Here is a 12766-nt window from a genome sequence, read left to right on the forward strand (position 1 = left end):
TGTGAAGGTAGCGTGAGTAGAGAGGAAGGAAGGGTGACATGTAAAAGGAAGGATCACAGATAACAGTAATCTTACCTTAATGACATTTCCTTCAGAGGGTGACCCGATTGGCTGCAGCACAAACAAGCTTTACCTGCAACATGCACTTAACGCCATTCAAGTTAGTAGTAGGCAGATTTTTTTTAACACCACAAGTAGAGTGTAATTTTGTCTTTTATAAAGGTTAATTTTATGATTATGAGAACTCTAAAAGGCTGGGTGACTCCACCTGCAGAGACACACTTGCACATTTGGCCAGGAGGAAACATGAGGAGGTAGATTAATAACATTCTCCGGGACAATCTACCAAGTTAATCAAGATCTCCCTGTGTATGAGGAGAAAGACGTGTTTTGTCACATAAACCCAGAACGACTCCCAGATCTCAGATGAAATAAATCCTTGCATGGGCCTGAAACCAACTGATTACAATTTAATGTTGACAGTTACAACAGTTAGCACATAGCGACATCTGGTGGCCAAGCAGCGAAACTGCACCAGCCTCTTCTACTTCTGAAAATGAAGGAAACGTCACAGGTTCAAGGAAACCAGAACAAAACAGAACTATATACCATTTAGTTACATTGATACAGACTATTTCAAAACTGTCAGAAAAAGTAAAGAATAAATTAGGAAATTTCTTTAGATAAAATCCCAGTCCTGTGTTATCTTTAAAGCAAAGCTGCAAAGATTAATTGATTAGTTGTCAACTATAAATTAACCACCAACTATTTTGAGAATGGTTTAATTGATTTGAGTAACTTTTTTAAGAAAAAAGGGACAAAATTCTCTGCTTCCAGCTTTTTGTACGTGAATATTTTCTGTTTTCTTTACTCCTCTATGACAGTAAACATCTGTGTTATGGAAAAAACAAGATTTGAGGAGGCTTTGGGAAACACTTTTCACTATTTCTAACATATACAGACCAAAGGAATAATAGATTAATCAAGAAGATAACACAATGAAAATAATCATTAGTTGCAGCCCTACTTTAAAAGCTCATCTTCACAGCCGACAGAAACACAGCAGCTCCTCCCAGCAGCAAACAAAAATAGACAACCCTATTTTCAAATCTTTAATATCACAAAATAGTTAAGATAAACCAAATTATCCACAGTGACAACAATCTTAGAAAATTAATGTAATTTGCAAAGACTTTCCCAAAATCTTATCTGGCCGATAAGATAAATTATTCCAAAGCGTAAAATAACCTTAAAATCTTAAATATGTGAGCGGGATTAAAAAAATCTACATTTCCAATCATTCTTCCTGCGTCTGTTTATTTAACCAACACATGCCACAAGTGTTGGCAGGATGACCTCTGAAATTAAACATTATAACAGGACAATGCAGTGTACAAATTATTTGCTCCCTAGCTGCTGATGTGTCCTTTTTTCATTATAATTCAAATTTTGGCAAAATAAAAAAGGGAAAGAAAAAAATGTTTAACTGCTGGTACTGAAAGCATGTGGTTCTGAATTCAACTTAAATATGCAGGACAGAGAGAAAAAAGAAACAATACTGGCACATACTGTGAGTTTACATCAAATACATTCAAATAGATGCTGTATCACAATCAAGACAGATATTTATGCAGAAATTCATATCACTCCTTAAGTTATATCCAACTGTTGATTACATGATTTCCAACATGTTACACAAAAACTTAAGAAAAGAGCCGTAATCTCTGCATTTCATGTTGTTTGCAAAACATCTCCTGCCAACATATATTTCCATCTGACTTGGTATGTTGCTTCGAGAACTATATTATAGACTTCTGAACGGTAACATAAAAATGGAGCCTGATCATCCATCAACTGATGTCAAACATCCCTGTACCATGTGATGGAAAAACAACAAAAATCTTCATGCTTGATGGTCTTGAATGTGCTAGACAACAAATTAACCCTGTTGTGTATGTTAAATGCACACATGGCACATAATTAACCTTTTTAAAAAAAATCTGAACCTTGATTTTCTGATGTACATATTACATTAATTGTCTTTATCAATGAAAAGGAGGATAAAACAGATGTGCTACTTCTAGTTTTTACTGGGATCTGCAGGGCTAACGGTTCTGTGATGCAGTAGCCTTTTACTGCAAAAAAAGCCAAATTACCACAATTTGTTCCGTCTTTAAGTCTTTGTAACTGAAGATTTAACTGTGACCTGGAGAAATAGACAGGGAAGGAGGTAGTTTATATTATTTATAGGGCTGCCCCCTAAAAGTCTATGATTTGAGTCATCAGTTGAGAAGACCCAGAGTCAACTCATATTTTGTCAGCATTGTATACAGAGCAACAGCGTGGCAGACTAAACTTTTAGTTTGAGTTTTAAAATGACCACAAACCATAAAACTAACTGTGATGGAAGCGGAGATGGGTGATAAAAACGCTAGACACACACTTTCACTTTCTGTGTCTGTGTGGAAAATCTAATGTTTTCACATCACAGATGATGAAGAAAGGCGTTAAACCTCGAGTCTTACGGGTAAAACATGAGACTTGTGGGCTGATACTGATGAGCAGATATTCTATATGAATAAGAAAAACAAACAGAACTAATAGTAGGGGTGGCACGATCTGCTGATTTTGTGTCCACAATCCACTTTTCAGGCTAACTGTAGAAATTAAATGTCCTCCTTCTTTTGTTTCCAAAAATCACATAACCCTTAACCCGAGGATATACTTGCTTTTAACAATGCATGAGGCTATGCATGATGGTGGCTCCTGTATCCTGTCCGTTTGGAGCTCTCAGAAATCAACTCTACGCATCTGCAAGATGCAATATACATATGAGCGGTAGGAGCAAGGTAGCACGAGTATGGGGAAGTAAAAGAGACAGGAGTCAACAAAAGCAGGGACAAGCTGCCGTCTAGTGGTATTCTCCAGTACCACACGGAGTGTAAATAGGCAAGTATGTGAACAAGTATGTGAACATCTACGTTCACAACGCAGCCAGTTGTCTACTTAAACGTGTGGTTCAAAAGAAAGTATATCTCCAATCTTTTTTACAAGCAGATCAGCGTTACGTAACCATACCAACAGAGGGACAGAGCCAAACAGATGTCTCTTCCTTGGTTGACGTCTTGTAAGCAAAGCAACATGCGTTGAAGCCACCGATACTGTGTGCAAAAAAATAATTATCTTCAATGTTATATTGTGTTTTAATGGTGCAAATGAAGAAGTTCAGGACCATGACTGTACTTAAATAGATTGTGATATTATTTTTAGGCCACATCTCTGACCCCAAATGACTAATCCAATCTCCATATTGAGAAGCCAATATTGGTTCAACTGACAAAATTCTGTCTGCAGCCCTAAATTCTTTTATCATAATTTGGATTACGTGTATAAATTCGACTGGTTTGAAACATACTGAAGCTATAAAAAGCATATCAGTCATCAGTTGGCCTTATTTTCTCAGCAATTTAATATTAAAATAATGATTGTAAACAATAATCCAAAGTTAATAGCATTTTTTCTGTTTTTTTTTGCTCATGTTTAAACTATAGCTCAGTTGTACAACCAGAACCCAGAGGTTCAGATAAACTTAACTCTACTGTACCATCATAAAATATACCAAAATACTGGTATCCCTAAAGGCATTGCGACTGTTGTCTATTGCACATTCCCCTCCAAGGTTGTCAAGTACTGTGAGCTCAGCTGGTGGAGGAGAGATGAATAACAAAATGGAGGAGAAGGACAAAGAGGGGGAGAGCAAAGATAAGGAGAAAAGTGGAGAGAGAAAAGGTAGCAAAGAAGCAGGTTTGTGCATTCGTCTGTGTGTCTTTATGAACATGTCACAGTCTATAACAAAACATTTAAAACGCAGCCGAGAGGAACTGATTCTTAGCTTGAGCTCAAAGCTGCAAGTGCTTCGTCTGACAATAACAAAGTTTTTTATCTTCCTTTGACAAAGATGGAAAAAATCCTCCATCTCCTCCTTACAAACACAGAATGCCACAAAAACTGAATGAAAGTTTGGTGTCTCTGTGGCGTTACAAAAATATACAGGCCTCAGAATTGCTTGACGGGAGGAGGTTCAATAAGTGAAGAAAGGAAAAGGAGTCCTTTTTAATGCCACACAGTGGGACTGTTTGTCTGTAGAAACAGTTCTGAAGTCCCAAGCACAGTGGTCTTTTTCCTAATTAGCAGTAGGAGTGTAAGTGTTTTATCATCACTGTTCCAATACTCCAATACTACGAAAACTCTGATAACGTGGGATGAGTTAGAGAAACAGCGTCTTGTAAATTTTCAAGCTGCAAAATCATCCATCCCAAGGTCAAAAGTGAAATTATCTGAGATCACAGAAGCTCCGAATTGTGGTCCCGTCCTCAAGTGAATTAAACCAGCAGCAGCCAGACTTTACCAGCCCATGGCCGACAGTTTTATTATAATTATAAAGTAAAAAAGAAAGCTCAAGGCCACACTGGGAAGTTTTATCTCATTCATCTCTCCTGCAGTAGTTCTGGCTTGACATCAGCTGACAAAAAGTCGATCCATGATTATTAAGTAGCTGGGACAGCATCAGTGTTCAGGCGAGGACTCAAAAAGTTCTGGATTAGGATTAAATGGTGCGCTGCATGAGTATAATAACCTTCAGGAAACAGACTAGTTCTGAGGAGTTGTGGTGTTATCTTCTTTTATCTCCCGTTAACTTCTGGATTCTTCACAGGTCATGAAGGGCTTGTAGCACTGACAATACCAGCTGTGGTGGTTGAAGTGGTTAAACTAAAGCTTCATGTTGCTGAAGTCCTTGGACAGAGTCTGCAGGTAAGCGTCATGAATGGCTCCGAGGAAGTCCGGGTCGTTCTGGACAGGAAGGAAGTAAACGATAGAGTGAACAAACCACACCTGAGAGCGCGCACGTGTGTGTACAGACGATTAGATGACAGGAAATCAGTATCTACACTGGTAAAATACAAATTGTAAAACTTAATATTTTGAAGGTGGTACTTCAAAGTTAACACATTGCAATTTTCTTATTTATCCTTTTTTTGTTATTTGGATGAACAGACCCTTAAACTTCACAGTAGAGTCTGGAGAAAAGCTTTAGCTTAGACATGTTCACCTACAATGAACCAACAGTACTGCTTGTATGTATCTTATGCTCTTGCTCTACCTTTATGAGATGTATCAGAGTCTCCTGTAGCTGTGTTTTGCTGCAGGGAGCTTGTAGGGGCTCTGCAGCTCCTACAGAGGTGGTGGAGGGCTCGGAGGGGGCAGGAGGAACCACTGATGCTGCTGCTGTTGTTGTCTTATTGACTGACTTCTGGAAGGCGCTGGGGGAGAGAAGCACAGAAATCTCTGGCCCTGGAACAGTAAGACCAGGACTCATGGGGACAGCCTGAGAATAGAAAAGGAAAGACGGGAAGAGAAAAAGAAGAAGAGACAGAATATGTTAGAGAGGATAGCTAAGACGCTGATAAGAACGATATCAGCAAACAGACGAGTAAAAACAGCTGCTCAGAAACAGGTTGAACTCACAGTCATCGGTTTGATCAGGTTTGGAGGCTGAGAGAAAACATCCATCTCCTTGCCATGCTGGAGAAGGGGTTTCCCCATGTGGTCTTGAAAGCTGTGGGGTGGGAACAGCGTGCTTGGCAGGAAGTTTGGTGCGAGGATGGGTTTGTGGATGTCCGAACTCACTCCTGGTTTGAGCGTGCTAAGTATCTCCTGCCCCAAATAGGCGGCAGGAGCTGCTGATGGTGCTGCAGGACCTTGGGGAGCGGCACGAGGCTCTGAGCCCGCTTGAGGGACCATGAGAGGGGAGACTGAGCACAGAGGTTGGGGGTCTGACCTAGGGACCACTGACTGGAAAACAGGGCTGGGGTGCAGCGCGTAGGGAGCTGGGAGGAGACCAGGGGCCTGGTGCCGGTCTTGGGCTGCCAGATGGGGAGGGAGGAGTGGGTTTTGGTGGGTTGGAGTGGGAAAAGACTGCTTCTGGAGGTAAGCAGTGGCGTGGTCACTGGGAGCAGTGGTGGTGTTCTGTGTGGGCATGGTGGGTAGAGAGGGGTCCTTTGGGAGGGATGAGCCAAAGAGTTCCTCAACTGTGATCTGCTTCACCATCGTATGAGAGCTCTAGAGGGGGAAAAAAGAGCAAATCTGTGAGCTGGGTGCTGAAACATTTCGTTATTCTGCTTTTCTTTTGGGCTGTTGGTTGGACACAATCAGCACCATGAAGATGCCACGTTGAACCTGTGTGTGTTTAAATCATTATTTTACTGCTAGAAACATGGTCTTTTCATAAAACTGGACTATCTATAGGCAGTAAACAAATGCAATTATTTTTTAATTGGTCATATATGACACAAGAAAACTGAGAAAATGGGCTGTGGTATTCCTTTTACTCAAAAGATAGAAAATCTGCAACAACCAGAATGTACTGGGCCACATGAGAGCAATAAACACCCTGTTGTTATGTTCTGCAAGCTAGGTGTGGATTGGTTTTGTCTTGTTGCTTTCAAGCAGGAAAGAAATGGCAGCCTGGTCACAAATGTTTTCTTATCACAGCTAAACTGTGAATGAAAATGTGTTTCTAGCCCTAAACATTTGAGATAAGAAATAGGCAATGCAGTGACAAATTACTGACTCTTATTTGATTGGCACATTTGATCAAAGTTTCGTGAAGCGCTACTCTTTCAATTTGTCTAGGGCTTGGGTAAGAGGTAGTCAAAGGGTTCATTATGATTAGACGATTCTATCGCCATTCTAGGAAAAAAAAATATTGTGGGAAAAATCCAAAGTAAAATCTGTAGTTGGAACAAGCCAACAAATGAGTGGGGACCTATGCGTGCAGGCAAGGTGGAAAGAACCAGTTTTGTTTTTTTTATGTACTATCCACATTGATTTGATACAAAAATTCCCTTCAAGCCAGCCAGTTGCCTCATACAATCCCTGTAGGCAAAATAACTGGCACTAGCAGCAGTGGCTTGGGCTGGATGAGTGTCTCTGGCTGTCTGTTGCAACATGACCAACAATATCTGCAGCTTTCTGCTGCCAAATGCTCAACCATACATGGGGTGACAGTGACAGCTGAGGTAAAAACATGAACCTTCTCTTTGTCCTCCTCCACAGTCTTGATATGTAGGAGTTAAAAGGATGGTAATGCACTTGAAATATAACAATACAGGTAAATTAATCAATAATCAGACCTTGATATACGTACCTTGTCAGGTTGAGGTGTGCTGTGTGCATGCTCTGTGGCGCTGATTGGTGCTTTCATGTTAAGCTCTGCACAGACATCTGCTTCACCTGTCTGAGCCTGCAACATGCAACATACACACACACACACACACATAGATGAAATGGTATGAAAATGGTTTATATTTTTCAGAAAGAGGTTAAGCATATCGGTTAAGAGCAGCAGTTAAGGAATTGGAATAGGCATAAATTCAGATGCTTGAACAGACACCCCCACAGCTGAAATAATCCTGGATTTAGTGCCACTGTCATCTCAGATATGCGTGTCTGTGACTCATGAGTGTGTACCTGCTGAGTCAGACCTGTGAAAGTGTTTCAGTCTGTGTCTATGAGGTATGCAAGGAACAATATCCAGAATGATTCCCAAGATTCTGGGTTGGTGTCTATTTTGATAATCTATGTGTGATAATGTTTCATTAATTTGTCAAATATTTGCTGATTTCAGCTTCTCAAATGTAAGGTTTGCTGATTTTCCTGGTCATCTATGAAGTAAATCAAATGATGTTTAGACAAAAGAAGAAATTTGGGCTTAGAATATTTTGACATTTTATAAATTAAACAATCAGTTGTGAAAAACAATCGGCAGATTATTTAATTATGAAAATCATCATTAGTTGCAGCTCTAATAATCTGCAATGAAAAAAAGGTAAAAAGTCCCTAATAACAGTATAAAATAAAACATTTTTGCTCATCTGAGAACCTCCAGTAACATGTTATGTTTGCATCTGTGAGTGTCTTTTCCTCCTCACTCTCTGGTATTCCTCCTTGGCTTTGCTGAGCAGTTCCAGGATGTCGATAGGCCGTGGTTCTGCAACACCATTGGTTCTCCGTGGCTCTGCCCTCTCTGGTGACTGGGCATGGTCTGCTTCTTGTTTCACAATCCTGCGGGACAGTGAAAATGTGACACAGAGTCTACACTCCTATCTGTTTATTTAAATCCAAATAAAGTAGTGCTGCTTCTAAAACGAACCCCTAATGGATGAAAAATGTAGAAGAGCTAACAGTGAAGTGCTGCCCTATCTCATCTAAACACAGACAGAGTATACACATGTCCAGATATTTACTTGACCATCAGTTGAGCAATGCGTTGACAGTCCCTCTTGTCATAGAACCAAATACTGTAGATTCCCACTGCAAGAGAAACACAAATATAGTTAGTTACATGGAGGAGCATAAGCAGCATTACATTGGACAAAACTCTTCACTCATAAAAAAGAAAACAAAAAAAGAATTTAGTCTATAGAGTTTGTAAAACAATTAACACAATAGACTGGGACTTAGCATTTGTCAATTGTATCCGTGCACAACATCAGCTGGGTAGCCTGCCCAGGTAGTGTATGAAACCGTCAGCTGTAACTCAAGTAGTTCTAAAAACAATCAACAATTAATTGTACAGCAAGTGCTAAAAGTACAGTATAAAACCATGAAATCACTTCAACTATAATGCAGAACATCTGTTAATAAAGAAAGTTTTCAGTCTTTCCTCAATAATCAGGTGGCTGCTTAATACTAAATGGTGAAGATTCATTAGCTACGTTAAAGTGAGAGACATTTGTTGCTTGAATAAAACCACCTCACCTCAAAGGAACTGTCTACTTGTTGCACAAAAAAATGTAAAATGAAAACAAACCTGTGTGTCAGCAGTTTGTGCAAAAACAATAGTGAGTTAAACTGAAATTAGGAATATGTTATTTGAGTGTGATGAAACACTGCTGTATTCAAGTCCCCTCAGGAAGCTGAGGTAACCTAGCAACCTGAGTGTTTGCCTCCCTCTAGCATCTCCTGCTACAAATGGGAATATGTAGAGGTGTAAACAGGTGTGTGTGTGTGTGTGTGTGTGTGTGTGTGTGTGTCTTACACTGGTCTCTCTAAACAGTTCACTGTTAGTTTGAGTACACTCATCAACCTCAGGCAGTGGGTTCACAGGTACTCAAAGAGTAAACATTTTTCAACATCTGTTTTGGACTCTCGGCTCTTCAAACTAAATTCTGCCTTTATCGTTGCTTCTTTATGTTTCCTAGTTCACTGCAGTGGGAGGAGTCTTGCGACCATCTTGAAGATAATTCCCTTTTTCTCAAGACAGATTTTCGACCACACCTTGGCAGAAGCTCAAATCACAAATACTGGCACAACATAGCTGAGAAAAATCATAGGATCCTCAGTCAGTAAGTTGCAATATTGAGGAGTACAAATGGACTAAAAAAAAAAAAAACCTAAGTAAGAGAATCCAAAGGAATAAAACCCAGAAGAGGACATCATTACAGAAGATTTACTCTAACCAGTCCTCCAGAGGAAACTGCCAGCAGCCTGAGAATCTAAAAAACGTGGAATATCGTCAGCTTGTGTTGAAACTGCATCCAGTTTTGTTTGTCAGCAACTCAAACCACTCTAAGGGATTACAATGCTAAAAAGAGCACTTGAACTCAAGTGAAGCCACCAGAGAAAGTCCTCTGGCCTGAGGACAAACAAAATATTACATCATGTCTTCCATACCAGGCAGGCTGATAGGCAAACCAAGCCCAAAAGGGGAGCAGTCTACTCTGACGTTGACCCTGGCCATGTTATTTTTTCTCATCAGCAAACAAATGGGAAAACAGCCTAATTCCTTGTTCATTGCCTTAATGAAACTCCTGTTCAGACTTCTAATAGATTACCTCGGTGGCAGCGCTGTCAGCTACTTTCTGAAGATCTGAGGACTTTTACCATTGCTTTCATTTCACCTCTCTTCCTGTAAAACTTTTTCCAAAAGGCTTGAGGACTTTGACCGCAGCATTGGCACCTTCAGCAGAAGCAAATCTTGTGTAACAGAATATATCAAGAAGTAGTGTAATTCATAATCAAACATCTTTTTGGCTGTTGCCCCAATGCAGACTAGAGCAATATCAACTGTGGCCAAACCAAGCTGAAACATTTTCTGACTGCTTGGTCATGTGTGAAGAAAGCTCTTCACAAGAGGCTTTCTTGCTAAATGAGACTCCAAGATGCCAAAATGTCTTCAAGCAAAAGGGAAAAGAAATGTTCCAGAGAACGCTGGGGAAGTGTTTGTTTGGCATTTTCAGAGGTACTGTAACATTATGATCGGTTCTACTCAGTGTGTGTGTAATAGTGAATGTCTCCTCAATCTGTACAGATATCTACTTGGAAAATTTGCATGGTGTATACATTGCTTTGACAGGATCGTCTGTGATACAGCAGTGTTTCATGAAAGTTGCAGCCCCAAATGTATTAGACATGGGGCCCCTGATGCTTTAGTGCCTTTAACTTCTCAAGAAACAGTGGAGCACTCAAAATATTGGACAGAGGACATTGAATAATAATCTCTGATTACATCTCATTTTAGTCCACACAGACATAGATGAATTGTATCTGATATTTACTGTTTTAAAGCTTCTACTCTACAAGTAAACTCACGGTTGCCGTTCCTATAGAGCAGGAAGGGATCCTGCAGCTGAAACTCCAGGTCTTTGTTGATCGGCTCCACCAGGTTCTCTGCGCTCAGTCTGTTCATGATGGTGAAGCCATGGTGAGGCGAGGCTGACCTGAAATAAGCCAAGAGTGTAAAATAATACTCTGCTAGCGCAAAAAATAACCTTCACAATATTACCTTCACATATTATATGTAGTAAAAGCTTTAAAATCTCACTTTGACTACATTGATTTTTTTTCATGAAACAATCACTAGCAGGCATTTTTTGACTTACATTACTATGTAATATATGCTACCCAATATATTGAAAAGTTAAGCAGCATAATATTAAAAGTGTTTGGTTGTGGTAAATCTCTTTTGAATACTGCTGTAAACAGTGATGGAGAACTGCAATTGACAGATATTTCACCATTGATTAATCAATGAATTTGTTTAAAAATTAGATTGATGGCTTATAGATGCTTTAACCAAGAGCAAAAAAGGATTGAATTTAAGGAGAAAGGCAAATAAATCCTTATTCTTAAGAGTCAATATCTAATATATATCTATAGATCTGTGCAATAAACAACTTAAACAACTGGTCAGTCGCCAAATTTGTAATTATTTCTGATGAGTCTATGGTTTTTCTTAAAATATAGAAAATAAGGACACAACTAAGGGGTCTAAAAGAGAAGCACTGTGTAAACAAAGCCGAAATGAAAAAGAGGAAATAGAGTTAAGTCTTTCAACAAACCGCATGTAAATGTTTGTTTACAAAGACTGCGGCCTACACACGTGCGCAGAATACGTCAAATGGCAGCGCAAACAAACAGCTCAAGTAAACAACCTTCATGGCCGTCGTGGTGAATTATTAAAAACAATGTTTGTACTTACCTCGCGTAAACAAACAGGGTGCCCTCGATTTCGGTCTTCTCCTGAAATGATAGAGACGTGTCAGTGTCAGAGAGAGAAACAACAGTTAATCCAAAAGGTGCTAAATAACAGCAATGGACGCTGACTGTTAGCGTCACTACAACTTCACCGCTATGTTAGCTCAGGTAAGATAACGCTAACTTATTATCGAAGAAATAAATAAATAAAAACACTGAACAGAATGACACTAGTATCAAAACAGTATGTCTGTGAATACACCTGGACATATTACAGTTTAAAAAGTACAAACATATTATTTAGAGTTCTTTTTTCTAAATGTTTTTATCGAGGTGCTAGCATTAGCATGCTAGGCGAACACTTAGCATACTTTTCCAATGGCTCTACGCGGAACTGTTCCGAGTGTTTTGACAAACTCACCCATTCGTTCGCTTTGGAGTTGAAGTTGTAGAGAGCCACCTGTCCGGTAACATCGAGCAGTTTGTTTATGTACGGGTCTTGTCTCTGTAGAGCCGCTAAGCTCATCATATGTCCAGCATTTACGGTCTCCATCTTGGATGTGATTGTTGCTCCCGCACGGACGGATTTCTGCAGACACTTGTAACTTCCGCTGTCCTATGCGCAGTCCCCGAAAACAGCTGCCCTGAAAAAAGTTTCCGAGAAAGTTTTTTATTCCGCAGAGTACATTAACAATTTGTTAGAGTGCAGCTTAATAACGAAATGTGTGTAGGAAATGATGGTCAGCCATGTGAGCTTAGCAGTAGCCAGTGTGTTTTCATAAATATATAATAAATAGCGTGAAAGCAACATTATGTCACTTTTTTTTACCTACAAATAACAGCTTCAAAATCATTGTGATGGCACAGTGTCTTGTAATAGGATGAATGGTGTCTCTGTCTCAGCCACTCCGCCTCCTATCACTTGTTTCTGCACTATGTAACTTCAGTGAGAGGGTAGGATCACAGCATTGCATACATGTTTACTTCAACATACACGTTTTCAACACAACATTGTTATGACATAATGAGTTTTGTTTGTAGTTAGCACCTACATTACATCTAACAAATTGTTACAGACCTGGGATTTGTATTACAGTGGTGTTGCACTCAGAAACTGTGGGGGGCGCCAAATCACACAAAATGACGATTTCTACATAATGTTGCTTTAATGATATTAAGGATAAACAACCCTAATGTGATGACAAAGATACTCTTCATTCAAAAGTGC

The 12766-nt window shown here is 39.6% G+C and overlaps 1 protein-coding gene across 1 annotated transcript; it reads right to left on the reverse strand.

Moving 5' to 3' along the window:
* Positions 1-1098: 1098 nt before the first annotated feature.
* dcp1a (decapping mRNA 1A) lies at positions 1099-12124 on the reverse strand. The gene is made up of 9 exons (XM_073469572.1): positions 11960-12124; positions 11543-11583; positions 10654-10781; positions 8307-8373; positions 7992-8124; positions 7208-7303; positions 5527-6120; positions 5162-5386; positions 1099-4851 (listed from the first exon to the last, which is right to left on the reverse strand). Exons 1-9 carry the CDS (start codon positions 12089-12091, stop codon positions 4771-4773), a joined length of 1497 nt encoding a protein of 498 aa, XP_073325673.1. The 5' UTR covers positions 12092-12124; the 3' UTR covers positions 1099-4770.
* Between the last annotated feature and the right edge of the window lie 642 nt (positions 12125-12766).

This window comes from Pagrus major, chromosome 7 (genome assembly GCF_040436345.1).
Source record: "Pagrus major chromosome 7, Pma_NU_1.0".
Classification (NCBI taxonomy): Eukaryota; Metazoa; Chordata; class Actinopteri; order Spariformes; family Sparidae; genus Pagrus; species Pagrus major.

Coding starts and splice junctions, on each gene's coding strand:
- dcp1a (XM_073469572.1), bottom strand. CDS start 12,091: ATGGAGACCGTAAATGCTGGACATATGATGAGCTTAGCGGCTCTACAG. Junction 6,121..7,207: donor GCACACCTCAACCTGACAAG/GTACGTATATCA, acceptor TTCCCCCTCTAG/AGCTCTCATACGATGGTGAA. Junction 5,387..5,526: donor ACCTGATCAAACCGATGACT/GTGAGTTCAACC, acceptor TTCTATTCTCAG/GCTGTCCCCATGAGTCCTGG.